This window comes from Podarcis bocagei (genome assembly GCF_964188305.1).
Source record: "Podarcis bocagei genome assembly, chromosome: 15".
NCBI lineage: Eukaryota > Metazoa > Chordata > Lepidosauria > Squamata > Lacertidae > Podarcis > Podarcis bocagei.
Genome location: NC_138141.1, coordinates 2,765,400 through 2,784,748, shown reverse-complemented (window position 1 = coordinate 2,784,748; position 19,349 = coordinate 2,765,400). Strand labels below are relative to the sequence as shown.

General features: G+C 51.2%; 1 protein-coding gene and 1 long non-coding RNA gene across 4 annotated transcripts; one reads left to right on the top strand and one right to left on the bottom strand.

Annotated features, from left to right (window-relative positions):
• Nucleotides 1-1,057: 1,057 nt before the first annotated feature.
• On the bottom strand, nt 1,058-9,815 carry LOC308574116. 3 transcript variants are annotated; one of them, XR_014002352.1, is made up of 3 exons: nt 9,230-9,815; nt 7,212-7,489; nt 1,058-1,238 (listed from the first exon to the last, which is right to left on the bottom strand). It is a non-coding gene; the product is annotated as an uncharacterized lncRNA (long non-coding RNA). The 3 variants fall into 3 exon arrangements; XR_014002353.1 differs by lacking the exon at nt 1,058-1,238 and adding an exon at nt 2,052-4,528; XR_014002354.1 differs by lacking the exon at nt 1,058-1,238 and adding an exon at nt 2,052-4,502.
• Nucleotides 9,816-9,845: 30 nt separating this feature from the next.
• On the top strand, nt 9,846-16,597 carry EGR3 (early growth response 3). The gene is given in 4 exon segments (XM_081171576.1): nt 9,846-10,604; nt 11,795-11,797; nt 11,800-11,940; nt 12,957-16,597. Coding segments are annotated over 4 exon segments (1,386 nt in total). The 5' UTR covers nt 9,846-10,444; the 3' UTR covers nt 14,039-16,597.
• The last annotated feature ends 2,752 nt before the right edge of the window (nt 16,598-19,349 follow it).

The following is a 19,349-nucleotide window of genomic DNA, read 5'->3' as shown; positions in this document are numbered from 1 at the left end:
ATTTGGAAAGCAATAAAGAAAGAAAATATTTGTATCCTACTGGAGTGGCATTAGGTGTTTTGCTGCCACATGCACAATATTAGAATGGTATGCTGACTTCAATCACCCCAAAGCCTTCCTGCATTTAATAATAATAATAATAATAATAATAATAATAATAATAATAATAATAATATCTTTATTGTCATTGCCCCCTCTCGGGGACAACGAAATTACTTGGCTGCTCCATCCACCCAGGTAGGGCACTCCACACAAAATCAAAACAACTATAAAAACACTAATTAAAACAATACAGTATAATACAGCAAGGAAGATTAGATGACTTTCAAAGTCCAGGCTTCCCATTCAGGGCCGAGATCGCTCTGGAGAAGAAGCTGTTCTTAAGACGGCTCGTTCTTGTCTTCATCGTCCTGTATCTCCGTCCCGACGGCAGGAGCTCGAAGAGACAGTGACCAGGATTTCTATAGCCAAAGCAGCAGCAGCCCATGTTGTTGTTTCCAGATAATCTTCTCTTCTTTGTACCTGTCAAAGAAGAGCACTGTCACCTCCTCCACACTTATTTATTACACAAGGGGGACCTGCAACAAAATGTTGCAGTATTGATTGCTCCCTTTCAAAGTTTCAGCCAGCCATGGCCTTTTCCAGGACACTCCATTTGTTTCTCCTCCATTCCTCTCCTCAGCAGACACTCCGCATTTTGTGTGCCACTGAGCATGCTCACTCCTCGTTGGGCTGTTTTTGTGGTTCTCCCCATTGCATTTCCCCCTCCCCAAATTTTTCTTTTACCCTTGCAAACGTTAAGATTCCCCAAGCCTACTGCTACCTCTTTCTTGTGCGTGTGCTACTGTTTTGAGTACTAAGATTTCATACTTGGAGATTGCTGCTAATATCTACACCCTCCTTTATCTTACAAAAACCCTGTGAGGAAGGCCAGACCAAGAGACAGTGACTGCCCTAAGGGTTCCCAGTGAGTTTTATTACCAAGTGAAGATTTGAACTTGAGGTCTCCTCTGTCCTAGCCCAACATCATGTTAAAAGTGTACAGTAACAGCAGGGATTATTCAGTTTGTAACTTAAGAATTTATGAAATAGCCAAGAGGGGGTAGGGATGTTGCTTAGCAACCCAGAAGAGTAGCATGTTGTTTGCTGAGGTAGCATGTGCCCTGATTGGCTGTGTGGATCTCAGGGAGCTTTTCCTCTCTAGGTTTGGTTGAGTATCTCCCTGCCATGTACAAGGCCTGCAGGATTGTACACTGCTCAATTGTACACTGCTTTTGTTCAAGTTTCCTCAGTAAATTGTTACCAAGACTGTTCCTTTTGGACTCTGTTATTTAAGTGATTCTGCTAACAGTGCTGTTGTAATCATTGACTTTACTAACACACCACACTAGACCTCACATCAGCCATGCACCCTGCCTCACCCTTGGACACACTGTGCTCCCATTCCTGTTGACTGGCCTCTCCTCATCTCTCACTGCCAGGCCACCCGCCTTTCCTCTACCATCTCCCATTCCTTTGGAGGAGGGGCTTCAAGACAAGGAAACCCCTTCCTGTTGCCTAAGGGACTGCATCCCATAGAATGCTCCCCTAAGTAGGCACTAGGAGTAAAACTGGGCTTTGGTAGACATCACTCCTAAGAACAAAGCTGATGTCATAAGATGGTGCAGAGCTCTAGAAACCTAGAAGCTGGTTACTAGAAAGGGGTTGTTTGCAGAGGCAATACAGTACTAGAAATATGAGGTGAGGTTTCTGCATGCCATTAAGCACAGCAAACAGGAAGACAGACAAATATGACTTATGGGGGCAAATAACGGCGTTGTACAGCTCTTGTTCATTGTGGGGATGATTAGGGAGGCAGGAGAGGATATATTATTTAATAATCTCCTTCCTAACTTGCACTAGCAAGTTCCATATTCTAGCAGAGTTCCGAACATCCCCCTTTTTAAATTAGGCAGTGATCAGCTTGTTGCTGACTCATCTTACTATTAAAGAGTCCTTCCTGGTAAAATCCCTTCTACTGCCTCTTAAAAAGAATAAACACAAGAATCTGATTAACGTTAATAGAAAAGTAGTTTACTCACAGATTCATTCAGGTTCACAGACATATCCCTGAAGGCAGGCTTAGGTTACATAACAACTAGAACTATTCCATAAAGAAGTGAGTCCCAAGTGACTGCGACTAAGCAGTCACTTCTCCAAACACACAGCAACATCCAAAATGGAGAACACACACACTAATCAGAACATGGAGGCCGTGTGCTCCTCCATGCTAGTACCACAGACCACACCCTTTTCAAGTCTGTCCCAGCTCAGGAGGAAACAGGAAGCCTTCTCCTGAGTGGGACAAAACATCCCCTAACATGTCCACTGTAGGGATGTTGTACTTGACTGCAGTTTTACATCCCACATTCATGTCAATCAGGCTTTTCCAGGTGAATGCCCAAGTGAATTGTGCCACGCCCCCTTAATTACAGAAAGGGTCCTATTTAAATTTTCTTCCGGTGGCAACAAAATGTGTTGGATCCACACTGGCTATGTGGACCCCAAAAGTGGATCCTGAAACAATACCTGTGAGTATAGAGTGGTATATAAATTCAATTAGTAGTAGTGGTAGTAGTAGTGGTAGTATGTTAGCTGTTCAGGGTTCCAATAAGTCACATCCTTTCCCATGATACTCTATTCTGTGGCCACTGAGCATGCTCAGTTCTCTTTTTTAAAAAAATATTTTTTATTAAGTTTCATATTACCAAATTAAACACATCAAACCAATTAATCCAAATTATAACAATACATATCATATAATCCAATTGTTTTCCAAATTATAATTTTTTGTGGGGGGTACCCATGCTTCTTGATCGGCAGGAGTCCAATCCTCGAATATTTCTGCTGCTTTCATATTAAGAATGATATTTCCAGTCCCCTTTTCTCAATCCTTGTTGTTACACATTTTCCTTTTCATTCACCTCCGAGTTGCTCCGCAAGTGGGTTGAAAAAAACAGTCTTATTTGTATTTCTGTGTGGGCTTTGTACTGCTCTCTCGTAAATCACTCTCATCCAATAGTCCCGGCATTTCTGCTCAAGCAAGCAATCGCCATCTTGTCGTTCCGATGAAATACAGTCTAAAAGCTCACTCTTTAACTTTCCCGACCTGTTGCGTCATAAATTAGTCTTTTTCCAGGAGGGCTGCCCCTTCCAGTTCGCAATCTCTTCGAAAATAATAAATCTTCGGCTCGCCCTCCCCAAGACCAAACCTCCTGCAACACAGGTCTCATAACAAATCTCCATTCTTACCGCGTCACAAAGAGAGCCCTTCTTCTTTCCAAATCCTTTACAGAGTAAAACCTTTTAGTTCATATTATTCCCACACAGTTCATTTTTAGTCCCATTTGCCAATTAGTTGCTGTGACAGATCTTCTAAGAGGGATGGTTATTAGTTAATCACATAGAAGAAAAAAAATAAAAAGTCATTCCCCCCCCCCTTTCAGTTCCGTTGCATTCCATTCCACATACCATGTCTGTAGTACTTTGATGTAATCTCCCATCTCAGTCTTCTTCATTTCAGTGGTAAAACTGTTAGCAGATAAAAACCTCCTGCCTCTCTTGAAGCATGTGCGTTATTTTTCACCAATTTTTTTCCTTTTAAGTAACACAACTAGTTTCGCACCTGGAAGCAGCTTCGGAGGAGTTCCGAGGCCCGCCGAGGGTTGTGCACCCAGTGCCTCATCCCCTCCTTCTTCTGAACTCGGGGGTGATTTATGGCAACAGCGGGTGAAAACTGCATCTCTCCCCCCTGGAGAGATGAGGGAGACTGATTTACTCCACATAATCAGCCTCTAATTACCTCGTGCGAGCTGGATAGATTTTAATATCCGCCATCTTCCAAGGCGCCCCAGTATGCTCAGTTCTCACTGGGCTGTTTGAGGCATTTGTCCCTTATACAATTTTGCTCACACCCCCAATATGCTTTTGTACTTTAGCAAACCTTGGGGATTCCCCAAACCTGCAGATTCCTCCCTCTTATGGTGTCGCTTTTCTCTTCATAAGGATCCACACTTGAATAATGAGTTTGCTATTAGTATGCAGGATTGCTCCTGTGAATTGCCTGACTTGGTTGTTTCAAATATGTACTATATGCCACCTTCCTACCAAAACAAAAACCCCAATAGTGCTTTTCACTCACCACTTTCCCTCACTTCCAGAAAGCCCAATAAATTTCCTACATAATCTGAGAGGTATGCCTCATCAACCATGACAGACGAAAGCATGTATTTCTTCACAGAACACGTAATTAAAGTATGGGATTCACTGTGACAGTGTGCAATGGTGTCCACATTAAAAAGGGAATAGACAAATGCATGGGGGAACATGTCTAAATTGAACCTCCAGGCTCAGGTGCAGTATACCTCTGAATGGCAGTTATTATGGGGAAGATGGCAGCACAGGAGGGTGATTTTCTTAATGTCCTACTTGTGATGCCTCTTGGAAACATCTTGTTGGGTACCCTGTGAAGCAGAGCTCTTCTTATGTTCTAGGTGGACATTGGGGTGCACAACTTAGATCACACACCGCATAATCACTGGAGTCCCCAGTTGTTTTCACACATGCACCCAGTGGGTTCCAGTAAGGCCAGCCTTAATGTCACAATTCCTGAGAAGCCTTAAACCAAAGCTCTCCTGTTAGACATTCATCTGGCTACTACACCCAGCAGTGACCCTCTCATGAGAGAAGATGCAGTGCTTGCATTGGGCAGTAGATTTCCCTCACCCTAGAGGGTGGAAGGTAGGCATGTACGGGGGGGGGGGGATGAAATTATTCACCAGGTTGTGCCCAACATAAGCCTCACTCAAATGTGCTGCGGGTTAAATTAAATGATGGGTGGGATGCCATAAGGATTCCCCCCAATTCACACACATCCCAAATGCCCTGCCAAGCTGTGCCCACAGTCTAAAGGAAGGGGACAGGATAGTCTGTCCTGCTTTGTGTGAGGATGCCTTCAGTGCTGTGTGGTTTCACTGCTGAAGTAGGTTTATTTTGAATAAGATCCTGGACGCCTACTGACTAGACCACAGGGAGCAGGCAGCCGAAACCTCCACAGTTTGCCCACAACAGGAAGGTCTAGTGCCCACTTCCAGAAAGCTTGCAAGCAGTTGGCCCTCTGCCCTTATCAGGTAGTGAGGTCACAGATTCCTACTCCCCCACTGAGAAGCAGAAGCAGCATCAGATTTGGGGGGAGGGAGGGCAGCACAAATGAGCTTTGGGAGTAGTTTTGGAGTGGGAAAGCTCTTGAGATCTATTCCAGAATAAGGATGCTGACATGTTGCCCTTTTAAGTTTAGTCCGTTCGTTTAAACCCAGTGATACTTACTTTCAAGTAAACATGCTGAGGATTGCAGTACAAATTGATAAGGGGAAATGTTTTTATTATTGTTGCTTTATTATTAATAATAATATTTTAAGAGCAGTTCTCATTTTCCTATTTTAAAGCTCATAATCTAGCAATTTAATCAACACAACTCAAATTCTCTCTCACACACACACATGTGATTTGTATTTTTGTTGTGTGTACCTATTTATCATGTTTTCTTGTAAAGAGACACTGAAGCTCCTGTCCTAAACATACGGTATTTCCTGGGAAACCCCAACAGTACACAGGAGGACTGGCTTGTAGATTCCACTGTCAGTTCTGTTCGCCATAAGCGTGTACAGCACTTGTTATCTCCAATTTGTTTGCACCCCGCCTTTCAGCCATGGCGTCCCAGGGCGGCTCACAAATGAAACATCAAGCCGAAGCCATACAGCTGTCACTTTAAACAGCAAATAACTGCTGCCGAGTGCCTTCTCTCTAATAATAATCTGGATGGGTTTCCCCAGCCACTCTGGGCAGCTTCCAACAGAATATTAAAATACAATAGTCAATTAAACTTTAAACAAACTCGCATAGTCTGAAATACAGGCCGGAGAAGCATCCCTCCCCCTTGGGATGGGGAGGGGGTACATAGGCGTTGCAACCGTGCCCCCCCTTCCTCTCTCGGTGCACATAGCACGATTGCAATCTCCTTCCTTGGAGGTTTCTAAGCAGAGGCTGGATGGTCATCTGCCATGGATGCTTCTGGTGAGATTCCTGCATCGCAGGGGGTTGGGCTAGATGACTCTGGGGGACCCCGTCCAACTTCACAGTTCTACGAGTCTTTGGCGCTGGCTTGCTCCATTAGTTTAACTTGGGGGGGGGGGTGAGAGAGAGATTGCAATCGCGCTAGGTGCACCGAGAGAGGAAGGGGGGGAGAGAAGAAGAGGAACTAGCAGGAGAACATGGATTTCCCTCGGCAGCTCTGCGGGGAAGGAGGGAGCAGAGCAGACTGGGCTCCTTCCTCGCCACAAGATCCCGGCTGCGGGGCGCAATTCGGCGGGCCGGGCCCAGGCCCGCGGGGCTCCTCCGCGCTCCCCTCCCCCGGCCGGCCGGCAGGGCGGGCGGCGCCTGCAAAGGCTGCGGGTTCCGCTGCGCCTCCGTCTCTCTTTCCACTGGTAGCGAGAGCGGGGGGGGGGGGAGGAGGCCACCCGGGAGCCGGAACCGGGCGCCAAATAAGGAGAGCGGGGCGGGCCCGGATCCGGGCCTTGTATGGCGCTTCCCCTCGGCTGGCGGCCCAGCCAAGCCCGCGGCGGCAAGGCGATGCCCGCGCAGGGGGGAGCCCCCCCTCGGCCCCCGCCCGGCGCCGCCGCCGCCCCAGCACCTGCCTGCTCCTCTCCCTCCCTCCCGCCCGCCTCGCTCGACCCTCCCCTCCCGCGCGCGACCCCGGCCCGGCTGCCTGCTCCTGCTGCTCCCCCCGGGCCCGCAGCCCGACCCTCCTCCCAAAGGAGCGGAGCTGCGCGCCGGGCGCCTCGAGTCCCGAGCCAAGGCGGGGGGGCGCGCATCCCCCTGCCGGGTGGGGGGGAGGGGGAAGCGGCTCTTGCACCGGGACGAGAAGAGGCTTGGGCCGAGGGCTTCGACTCCCCCCCCCCCACCCCCATCTTGGGACTTGCACAGGAGTCCTGTTGCAGGACCGAAGTCATCCAGCATCTGCTGCGGGGAGAGTGGAATCCAAAAGGGCGCCTGCCCCCCACCCTCCCTTGCGCCTTCAGGCTTCAGCAGAGGGGAGGCAGGATTGACTGCAAAGCTCAAACGTCTGCTTTTAAAGAGATAAAGTCATTCCCTCCCGCCAAAAGAAGTGGCCCCACCTCCATTTTTCTTAATACGTTTGTCGTGGTTGGTTTCCAGCACTTCATAGTAACCGGATATCTAGGCGCTCTTGGGGAATGATCCAGGTAACAGCTTCGTCGTCTTAGAAGTAAATGGGGGGGGCGCCTCATAGTAGCCCATAAGTTAGTCAGCAACGCTTTCGACGCCCCAAACCTTCTCAGGATACGGCCTGAAGGGTGACGAGGCCGCCGCCTGGCTGAAGCTAAGCAGGACTGGGTCTGCTGGGTGGGTGATCTCCTGCGACCACGTGTAGCCACTTTGGGTTCCATAACAGGGAGAAGGGTGGAATAGAAAATGTAAGGAACAAATAAAGAAATGATATGGGCAAACACGCAAATACCCCAAACAAATCTTACAAGGCAGTTCTATTGTACAGGTTCAGAGGCAAGTGCCACTATTTTCAGTGAGGCTCAACTCTCCGGAAGGATTTCAGCCTGAGATTGCGGTCCTGTGCACACGGGCTTACAGCGCAATCCTAGCCACGTCCATCGAGAATTACTGCGCTATCGAAGTTAGCGCTGCAGCCTCGCGTGGAACTAACCCTCCATCAAGCGCGGTAGGGCTTGTTTCTGGGTAAAGACACCTAAAACAGCTCAGTTGGGATAACTCAGTTGGTAGAGCATGAGATTCATAAGTTCAGAGTCGTGGCTTCGAGCCCCACATGGAATAAAATCATAGAGCTGTAGAGCTGGAAGTGACCGCAAGAGTCATCTAGTCCAAGCCCTGCAATGCAGGGATCTTGCCCAACATGGGGCTCGAACCCTCGACCCTGGCATGAAGAGTCTCATGCTCTCCCAGCTGAGCCACCAAGGAGTAAAAGGTTCCTGCCTTGCAAGGGGTTGGACTAGATGATCCTCGTGGTCCCTTCTTACATTTCTAGGATTTTAAGATCGGAACTGTGCCTCGCCCTCTACCATCTTGGCGCTGTGCCTCGCCCTCTACCATCACCCCAAGTAGAAATCCTACTTTACACGTGCCCTAAAGTTAAAGAAGAAGAAGCCTATGGGTGTCTGATCTCCGGAGATGCTCCTCGCGCGCTCCTGCCCCGCCACTCGCTTATCTCCCCCTCCCAGTGGCGTAGCGTGGGTTGTCAGCACCCGGGGCAAGGCAAGTAATTTGCGCCCCTAACCCGTGGATTTGCGCCCCCTAACCCTAACCCCCAGATGTTGCGCCCGGTGCGGCCGGCCCCCCCTGCACCCCCCACGCTACGCCACTGCCCCCTCCCTCTGCCAAATCCAGGTTTCCTTCCAGCGTGCATTTCACTCCCGTTGCAGAGCTGGCCGTGCAGGAGTTGGGTAAGTCGAGCTATTGCAACATATAATTTTTCCATACATTTGCTACATAACTCGGAGGGTTTTATTTAAAGATAGCATCAGTTGGCACACTTAGCACGAAACCACCTAATTACTGACGCCTCACAAGTGCCAAACTTTAAACCGGGAGGAGGGGAGGGCTAGCAATCACTGACAAAGTGCTGCTTGCTTGAAATTGCGCGATATACTATATTGCTGCGTCTGATTTCCAGCCGAGAATTATTGCAGCGGGGGGAGGGAAGGGGGGCAGCTTCGAGAGCGAACAAGGCGAGGGAAAGCCGAGTCTGCCATGGCCTTCCTATTTGCATCCGACCTCGACTCCTGGTTTAGACCAGGGCGAGGGTCCGCGGGGATCTCCGCTCTGCCCAAAGCTTTGGCCTGTTCGCTCTGGAGCCTTGCGCTGCGTTTCTTACGGCCTGCTTACTCATTTATAATATCAGCCCGCCAGGTGGTTAACCTTTCCAGGTAGATCTCCCTCACCATGTTGTTTTGAGGATGAGGGGGGAACTTTTTAGGCCAGGGGTGACTAAGCTGCGGGCGGCTCTGCAGATGTTCCTGGACGGTATCAACAGTTACCCCTGATCCCACAGCGTTTAGCGGACCACAGGTCCCTCATCCCTGCTTTTAGGCCACACTGGGCTCCTTTGGAGCTTAGCGGATCGGGGCGTTGGGCGTATCATTACCGACTGCCTGGCGTTTAGGCCTATTCGCTCTATGGTGCGTTTTCATAGATCTCTCTGCGCAGCTCCAGCGCTCGGGGGACACGCAGGGCGAGCCCCAAAGGAAGGACTTTGCTGCGGCTGGAAGGGGGTCCTGGCGGGGTCCGACCCCTCCGGCTGCTCGTCTGGTGCGGAGTGGCGCCTTCTTCGCGGCGCGGATCCCGCGGCGTGCGCACGGGTCTGTGGATGCAATCCAAAGCTCAAGAGGGCAGCTGCAGCACAGCGGAGCTGTTTAGCAATGGGCGCTGTGAAAACAAGGACGCGTGTCTGTCTGCTGCGGAGGCGCGTTATTCACCCCCGCTTCCTCCTCCTCCCCGAAGACGAGCACGAGGTAGATAGTGCTGGAGGAAGCGCGCCGGGGGCGTGGGGCGCTCGCCAGCCTGTGCCCTTCGCCGGGTGGGGAGAGGCCGGTCCGCCGCCCGGCGATGCTTTGCAAGCCAGGCGGGCGCGTGGAGCCGAGGGCGGCCTCCGGAGACGCCCCCAAGCGGCGCCCCGTCCTTGCCCCCCGGCCAGCTGGCCGGCTCCGGGCTCTCGCTTCGCCCGGCCGGGGGCCGCGGCGGCGGCGGCGGCGGCGGCGCAGCTCTGGCTGCTTCCTGCTTTCGAAACGTTCCATTGTGAGGAGCTTCCATTGTGACGTCTCGGCTTCGGCGCCGCTTTATCTGTCCATATATGGGCAGCTACGTCACGGAGCTTTCCCGTCGCTCACATAAATAGGCTGGCGGATTTCCCTGGCTGAGCATTTGGGCTGCAGTGAGGGAACCTGCTGAACGAGCGAGAGAAGAAGGCAGGGAAGGAAGAGCGAGGCCGGGGAGGAGGAGGAGGGGAGGCAGGGAGGGATTAAAGACTCCCACCATCTTTTGCCATCACATCTGCAAAGCAGATCGGGACTCCCACCTCCTCCCTTCAGGAAACACCTCCGGGGATCCACCGAGGATTGCGCGCCCCCGCCGACCACCCACCTTCCCACCCTCCTCCGCCAACTGGCCCCCTCCCCCGGGCCCACAGCGCCTTCTTTCCTCCCCCAGCAGCGCCCCCCTTGCCGCCGCAACTTTTCTCTCGTATGGTCTCCTTCGCACGGATTTGCCACGCGGATGCCGCCTTGTCAGGAGCGGAGCTCGGAGCCGCTTTGAACCCGCCGCCGCCGCCGCCGCAGCCTCCTTCTCCTCTTCCTCCAGTGCTATGACAGGCAAACTCGTGGATAAGCTGCCAGGGACCATGAACACTTTGATGAACCAGTTGCCTGACAATTTGTACCCCGAGGAGATCCCCAACTCTCTGAACATCTTCTCCAGCAACGGCGAGGCGTCGGTGGCTCACTATAATAACCAGATGGCGACAGGTAAAGAAGGAAGGGGGAGGGAGGGAGGGGGCGAAGCATGTCGCTCTGTCGGGGGTGGGTGGGCGGGCGGTGAAGGCTTCGCGGGCACAGAGAGGCCGGAGCTGAGCCTGTGGATCTGCCCCTACCCCCATCTCCCATCCATCCCTCCACCGCCTCCTCTGCGCGCTGGAGCCATTGCTGCTGCCGCTGCGCTGCCGGGCTCCGGAGGAGAGGGGCAGGCAGGAACTCCCAGCGGGGGGAGAAGCTGGAAGGTACGGTGGGGAAGGGGCTGGCAGGCAGGCAGGCCGGGCGAGCGAGCGAGCGAGCGAGCGAGGGGCCCTTGGAAGCCGCCCTTCTCCCTCGCGCCCCTTGGACTTTGCCCTTTGGAGGCCTCGCCACCGGTCTCTCGGGCGTACGCCGGTGGGCGTGGGGATGATTCGTCGTCCTCCCCTGCAAGTCCTTCGCATGCATGTCCGTGTGTGTGTGTTTCCCCGTGTCTGGTAGTCCTTGTGCGCGTGTCTCTGTCTCCCTCTCCGTGCGCTGTGGCTTCTCTGTGGCACAGGCTGCCATCGCCGCGCGGGCACCCCTCCTCCCTGTGCACACGCACACAACCCAGCACCCCCACATTCTCCTGCCTCTTTTTAGCTATACGTATACAGAAATCATGTCGGAACGAGGAGCGGGTGGGAGCGGGTGAGAGGGATCTTCTTTTTCTGTTTCCCAACGTGGGGAGGTTTCTCGGAGGAGGATTCCTGGAGTCGGAGAAGGGGGTAGGCAAAGAGGAGAACTGAGGTTGGGGCCAGGAGAGGCGGGGGCTTCCTCGGCCTCCATCTCTCGTGCCGGAGCCATCCGGGGTAGGTGAAGTTGCGTCGGCTCTTTCTGGACGCCGCCAGGGAAGTGGAGGGGACGCTGGGCACCCGCGCGGACTGCGCCGGGAGGCGAGAGGTCTGCGCGCTGGGCTGGAGCTTCTTTTGCTGCAAGCATTGCTGTGAGAGCAGACCCGGTTCGGTTCTGCCTGGCCTCACCCGCACAAGCAGCGCAGGGCTCTCTCATTTCGATCAACCAACACTCCCCCCCCCCCGCCAAGTCGCAACCCCTCCTCTCCACAGTATTGCTTGATCTCCCCCGCCACCCCTTAAAAGAGAGCGAGAGAGACAGAGAAAGAAAAAACACCCTCCCCCTTATATTTTTCATAACTGGTCTCGACGCAGAAATCACGGCAAGTTTGTAAAGCTCTGCTGGAAGTCCCGGTCTGCGTCGGTGGGGTGGGAAAACGCCTGGAGAGCAGCAGAGAGAAAGAGAGAACGAGAGGCAGACCAGTTCGCTCTTGGCAGCCTGAGCCTACCTGTAACTTCAGGTACCTGCTTCCTCCTGACCCCGCTTCTCCTCCTCCTCCTCCTCCTGCTCCCTCTCCCAATCTTTCCCCCTCTCTCCCCGGGGTTGTGTTCTCGTCGGACCTCTCCCTAAGTACACAGACACCCGACCAGCGTTGCCCGATGCCTTGGAGGCTCAAGTACGTAGGAAACTCGGAGGCTCGTCCGGCGGCTCCGGCAGTGGAGTCGCCTCCCTGCTCTCCTTCCCAGGGTTCCCATGAAGATGGTCTGTGCAGATTACGTTAGCTGCTTGTGTGTGCGCGCTTAGATATTCTCTCGCGCGTGTGTCTGTCTCGTCTGGGTGTGTGTACGTATGTCGCTAACGTGTGTGTTTGTACATGCTTGCATTTCGTACCCAGGCAAGTGCCACAGTTGTATGTTGTTGCTTTCTAGCGTTCCAAGTGCGCGCGCGCATATGGCGGAGTACATGTATGCCGCCCTATATGTGCGTGTGGTGCGTGTGCTGAAATCGTTACAGACACATACATATCACATATCTGTGTGAGAGCTGGTGTGCTTGTGTGCATACATGGCTATGTAGAGATGCACAGTCCAGACTCCTTGGAAGTTAGAGCCTCAGTTGCCCGGGCGGGGATCAGCCTTTGATCGGGTTTTGTGTGCCCCTCCCCTGTAGGATCCCGATCTTTGAGCAGATACACTCAAGGGCTCCGCCTCCCCGGCCTCCCGACGGCGGCCCTTTCCTTGTGTCTGCACCTGATCTGTCTCGTGTGCAAGACCATGTGCTGGAGGCGGTGCTGCTCAGCTTCTGCCCGCGCCTTCCCATGGCTTTGCAGGATTCGGACTTCCAAACTGGGGGGGGGGGGATCCCACCTACGCCCAATGAATTCTCCCTTGTCTAAATAAGGGCCCCTTCCCCGCAACCCGACGACGACTCCCCCTGCCCCGCAATCGCTGACCCGTTTTCTTTCTTTCTTCCGTCCTTCCTTCCTTCCTTTCCCCTTTTCTCCCCTCTGGCTTCTCTCCTTCTCGCCCTCCGCAGATAATGTTATGGATATTGGCTTAGCCAACGACAAGTCCGGCCAAGACCTGTCGTCGTACTCGGGCTCCTTCCAGCCCGCCCCCGGCGGCAACAAAACGGTGACCTACCTGGGCAAGTTCGCCTTCGACTCGCCGTCCAACTGGTGCCAGGACAACATCATCAGCCTGATGAGCGCGGGCATCCTGGGGGTGCCTCCGCCGCCGCCGCCCTCCTCCAGCGCGCAGGCCTCGACGGGCAGCATGGTGCAGGTCCAGAGCCAGGGCGACGTCGAAGGCATGTACCCAGCGCTGCCCCCTTACTCCACCTGCAGTGACCTTTACGCGGGCGAGCCGGTGCCCTTCCACGACCCGCAGGGCAACGCCGGCCTCTCCTACTCGGCGCAGGATTACCAAGGGGCCAAGCCCGGCGGCGGGGGCGGGGGCGGAGGCCTGGAAAGCAACCTCTTCCCCATGATCCCGGACTACAACCTCTACCACGGGCACCCCAACGACCTGGGCAGCCTCCCCGAGCACAAACCTTTCCAGAACCTGGACTCGATCCGGGTCAACCCGCCGCCCATCACCCCCCTGGAGACCATCAAAGCCTTCAAGGACAAGCAGATCCACCCGGGCTTCGGCAGCCTAGCGCAGCAGCAGCCCCCGCTCACGCTCAAGCCCATCCGGCCGCGCAAGTACCCCAACCGGCCCAGCAAGACGCCCCTGCACGAGCGGCCGCACGCCTGCCCGGCGGAGGGCTGCGACCGGCGCTTCTCGCGCTCCGACGAGCTGACGCGGCACCTGCGCATCCACACGGGCCACAAGCCCTTCCAGTGCCGCATCTGCATGCGCAGCTTCAGCCGCAGCGACCACCTCACCACGCACATCCGCACGCACACGGGCGAGAAGCCCTTCGCCTGCGAGTTCTGCGGGCGCAAGTTCGCGCGCAGCGACGAGCGCAAGAGGCATGCCAAGATCCACCTCAAGCAGAAGGAGAAGAAGGCCGACAAGGGCTCGGCGGCGGCTGTCAGCGCGCCCGGGGGGGCCGGGCCCGGCGGCTCGCCCGCCGTCTCGTCGCTGGCCCCCGTGGTCACCACCTGCGCGTGACGCTGCTCCCGCCCCGCCGAGCCCCAGTGCCTCTCCAGCGCTGTCTTTCGTGCCCACCTGGCGCAAAACCCGCCGAGCGGCGGCGGCGGCGGCAGAAGCTGTTGGCCTCCCCAGGCTCCCGCGAAAGGGATGCCTTTGCGCGCAAGCCTCTCGCCGCCGCCAAGCTGGTGGTGGGAGGAAGCCTTGAACTTTCCGCCGGATCGTCTTGATTCTCAGCGGCTTAGGAGAGGAGGGCAAGCGGGGACTGAGCCACTTCTCCCGGAGGAGCTGTCCTGGGCATGGGGTGCCTGGGGGGAGAGCTCCGTCTGGCACGTGTGAAAGGGTAGCGGATGGACACGGGAAAACTTCCCTGGATTCCTCTCCCCCTACCCCAACAGATGCCCTTCCTCTGATCTTCCTCCTTTCCTTCTCCCTCGATGGAGGGGGGCACCAAAGCGCAGTGCGTGCTGCCCGTGGAGGCCGTCTGTGCGCGTGTGTGTGCGTGCGTGTGTCAGCCTCTTGAACTGAACTTGGCTGCTTTTTAGCCAACAGTTAAGTTCCCCGTCCCCTGTGCACCATGGAGTGGGGCCCCCACCAGAGCCTCCCCCCCCTCCCTTCCCAGTCCCAACGCCCTGGGGAGATGCTGGAAGAAACTGGGTGACTTTTGCCATGGATGGCGAGGCAGTCAGTCCCTTATAGGAAGGCGCTGCGGCTGTGCTGCTTGGCTGTGGCTGCCTCTGTCTTGGTCTCCCTCTCCGAGTGCCGGAGTCGCCTTGCTCTCCTTTGCCATGACTGGGGAGCAACCTGGGTGATTTCTGGCTTTTTCACATGGAGAGAGTCCTTCCTCTTTTTTCTTGGCAATTAAACCCCCTTTCCCGTAAGTCTTCCTCTTGCTCCCTTTTCTCCCTCCCTCCCCCATCCCTCCAAAAGTATTACCCAACCTCCTCCAAACCTGTAATAAAACAATGACACTCCCGCCCGCCGCCCCAAACACACGCCTGTCCTTTCGCCTTCCTCGGCTGGCGCCTTCGGCCTCCTCTTCTTCCACCTTGGAAATGAGCAGGGCTTTCCAAAACAGGGTCCGGCCCTTCCACCTCACTCTCAGCTTCCTAGTGCAGAGTGATTGTAAATAGCGACCACAGCAAAACTAGGCTCTGGGTGTTATTATATAGCTTTAAGAATTGTTGAGGGTGGGGGATGGAAGCGAGAAAGGGGTAGTAACTGGGGGAACTGGTGCCGGCACTTCAAACTTTATTTCCTCCAAAGGAGGAGTTGGGTGGAGAGAGAGATAGAATGAAGAAACATGGATTTATCGATCCCTTTGATTGGATTTGTCACACCAAGCCCACCTTCTTGTCATCCGCTGTTGGCAGCTCTGAATGTAGCGAGAAAAGGGGGCTGGAGGGAGTCAGGCTCCCCCTGACTTGAATGTACAGGACTGCAGAGGATCCCTATTCACTTTTCTCTGAGACTAGGCTACTGTTGGAAGTGGGAAAGGCAGGAGAGTTTACAGGGTGTGTCTGTTTCGAGGGTCGGGTTTTGTGTGTGTTCATACCCTTGCCCCTTCTATTCTTCTTTAAAAGCACTGTGTGTGTGTGTGTGTGTGAGAGAGAGAGAGAGAGAGAGGGAGAGAGAACGTGTGCGCGTGTGAATGCGTTGGTAGATTCAGATGAACTATTTAAGTGTTCATAAGACCCTTAACAAACGAATGGGAGGCGGGTTAGCAATTTCCAGGTCATTTTAGCTCACCTGGGGGATGCCATTTTGGGAAAGAGGGCTAATGGGCATCAATTTGGGATGCGTTTTGTTTTGTTTTTTGTTTTTTTAGCACAAGGACAATTATTTCCAGAAATGCAGAAAACAGTGTTTTAAATGCGTACTTTTTATAATGTGATTTTATTGTTTTGTTTTGTTTTGTTTTGATTTGATTTGGGGGGTCACTTAACATAAACAGGGGTGGGGAGAGAAAGCAGTTTGCCTTTTTTCCTTTACTCCTTCTGGTACCTGCATGTCATTGCATGTCTTGCTTTGTTTTTCTTTTCTTTTCATTTGTTTTAATAAAACTGCTCAGATATTTAAGCAAAACAATGATGATAATTATAAAAAAACTTGTTGCCAAAAGGTTGTGTTTTATCCAGGTTTGATGTCTGCATGTTAAAAAGAAAATTAAAACAAACATTCTCAGAGAGAGAGAGAAATGCAGTCTATGTGAACTGAAAGAAACAAAAATCAGGTTTAACTACAAAAATCTAAGGGGATGATATTTTTTGAAAGACTTTTGTATAAAGTTGAGTACTTAGGGGAAAAGAGACAAATCAGATGTAATATATTTTGTGGATGTTTTTATTTCTTGGATTTATAGTACCTTATACTAAGGTTAAAATGCTTGATATTGTGAAAAAAGTGATACTTTTCACACACATTTCATTGGCTCATTTGTCATGTAATGCAAATATGATAGTTAATGCATACAGCATTTTAAAGGGGAAAATCAGAAATATTGAACTGATGTATTGTTGTACCATTTGCACTGTGAGCAAATGCTAATGCAGTAAATATATTGTGTTTGCTGACAATCAACTTCTTGTAGTAAATATCTTTATTTATTTCTTTTTAAATATCATTGTGTGCATATTATATGTTATACATTCTCTGCTTTGGAAGAAAAAATCTAGTATGTCAGGGGAAAAGAAAATATTCACTTTAAAGGGATTAGGCATTATGAATCCTTGTAGATCTGATATGGAAATGTATTCTGGCACCGTACAGAAGTGTGCACCTTGTTTGAATTTCTTTCTGGGTCAGTATATAGGGCTTGGAAGTCAGAATGGCGGCAAAACCTCCCTTAGCACTGCAAATCACAAGAACATTTACTTGGAATTAAGCTCCATTGAAATCAAGGGGAATTACTTCCAAATAATTTAGTTTAAAACTGGACCCAATTCCCTGTTATTTAAACATGCACTTTAGATGGTGTTATCTGTGTTTGGGCTCCACCTCTTAATGTTTCCTCCTGTGTTGTGCATGTGATCTTATCTTCACTGTTATGGGTACTTTACCAGAATCACCATCACGGTGGGGGTCCCACCCCATTTCCATTTTATTCCAGAAACTGAGCAGCCACATCCATATAAATGTTAGGTAATGACTGTAAACTTATTGCTCTCCATTTAAGGCAAACATTTACATTGTGACAAAAGAAGCATTTTCACTAACTCAGATGTAGGAGGGTCTTAATGGCTTAGCTGTTAATGCTCTGTCTCCTTCCCAAAGCCTCATCACTTGAGGTAAAGGAGGGAAAACAGAAAAAAGGAATGCATTTGTGGCATGGCATGTATGGCTTAAAACATCTCCTAGACATTGTTTTTAGGAATACTACTGTAGTGGTAACTGAAAGGATGGTGGAGGAAAATACTGTAAGGAACTCAACAAAGCTTCTAAAGGATAGGTACTATCTTATAACCTATCTAGTGCTATAATCACACACACACACACACACTCTACCACCGTTGATTGGTCCTCTTGGCATATATATCAATGGCAGTAGTATTTGTTTTTGTTAGTGTTTTATTACTCAGCTCTCCCATCATTTGGGAAGCAGCAGATAGTAAATTTGATGATGGTAGCTGATGTTTCTAGACAGAGGTCTACAGACCAGCTCAGCTCTCAAGGGCATTCCTCTGGTTTATAGGTCTTAATCTTACTCTGGTTTATAGGTCAGATGGAGTCTGAAATGTACTTATTTCATGAGTCTGAAATGGGCTTACTTGGCTGGAATCAGCAGAACCATAGCAAAAAGCTTTTCCTTGAATGCTCCCTTTCAATATGGAGGCGAGAATGTTGCATGTCTGAATGCTGCTCTCATGGAGGGGGCAGGGTTCAAAATTCAGCCCTTTAGGAACATAGACAACAGACTTGTCAAGAGACTTCTAGGACAAACCCTTCTCCCTGACATGTTGGCATCTGTGTGCATGGTGATAGCTCTTTCTCCCGCTCCCTGTCTCTTAAATGAAACATTTCCACCTCCACAGTGAAGGGGTACATCTATTCCAGAAAAATGAAGGGTTCTGCTGATTGCATACACTGACCCATGTTGTTTGATTGCCACAGTAATCAGGACTATCAAGTCATCTTAGGGTTTTGTCCTTGGACTCAAGAATGCATTTTTAAATTCAAAAACCACTTGAAAACCATTCCTTCCTCTTCACTGGCAAGATTTATGTACCTACTCAGTTTCTTCAGGAAGTATACTGCGTTAGTATTTTGAAATACATTCCTATCTGGTTTCCTATGCAAAGTTTTTGGGGGCAGGCAGTCCATGGGTGTAGCCACGATTTATGTTAAGGGGTACAGAACCAAGTTACCTGTGATGTGATTGGTCAGTTAAGCATTTTTATTTATTTGCTTGATTTGGAGGGCAGCTGCCTCTCCCTTGCCTAGGCCCATGGGGCAGTCATAGTTCGCTCCATGCTGTCTGCTCTGCCTGGCTGGTAGCTCTCCAAGGGCCTTTGGTGGAGTCTTTCCCAGTCCTTCTGCAATAGGCTCCTTTTTTGGCTGAAGTTGTGGCAGATCAAAGTTGGGACCGTCTGTATGCAGGGCGTTTTGATAATGCTCCTATTCCCCTGATCTTTACTTATGTATCAACCCTGGTAGACAATCAAGTGAGTCCTCAGGTGCTCCCTATGTACATGGTGAATCAAAGCATGAGTAAACTTCAGCCAACTTTGCAACAAACTGGTGTAGACTTCAAAATGAATGTAGGTTTCAGTTTTAGAACACAAACACACACACACACTTTTATAGGGGAAAGCTACATAAAACAACCTGCTTATCATACTGGCATTTGATATCATTATACCAATTCCAATCTCTGCTCTTCAACTTTTTTTCTTGTAACACATGGCCTATTTCTCATTGCTTTTTTGAGGAAGAGTATCCAATATTACTTCTGTCAGAGTAGGCCCATTGAAGTTAATGTGCATGACTAACTTAGGTTTATTAATTTCAGTGGGTCTACTCTGAGAAGGACTAGCACTGGATACAGCCCTAGCAATTTGGACACACCTCTTTCTTCCAGTTAGGCTCCTAAGACGACAGGACACTGAAGAACAAAATATTGTTTTTATTTCATTTAGATTTGGCCAGTGGTAATACTTTTGAGGGAGAAAACTAGTTGATAGCTCTAGGCAGCCCAATTCCAAATAATTAAGCTACTCCTTCCATGTTTGTTGATCTGTGCTTGTGCCTGCTGACATCATCATCATCATCACCATCATTATTATTACTACTGCTACTAATTTAATTTATATAGTGCCCTTTATCAAAAGATTCC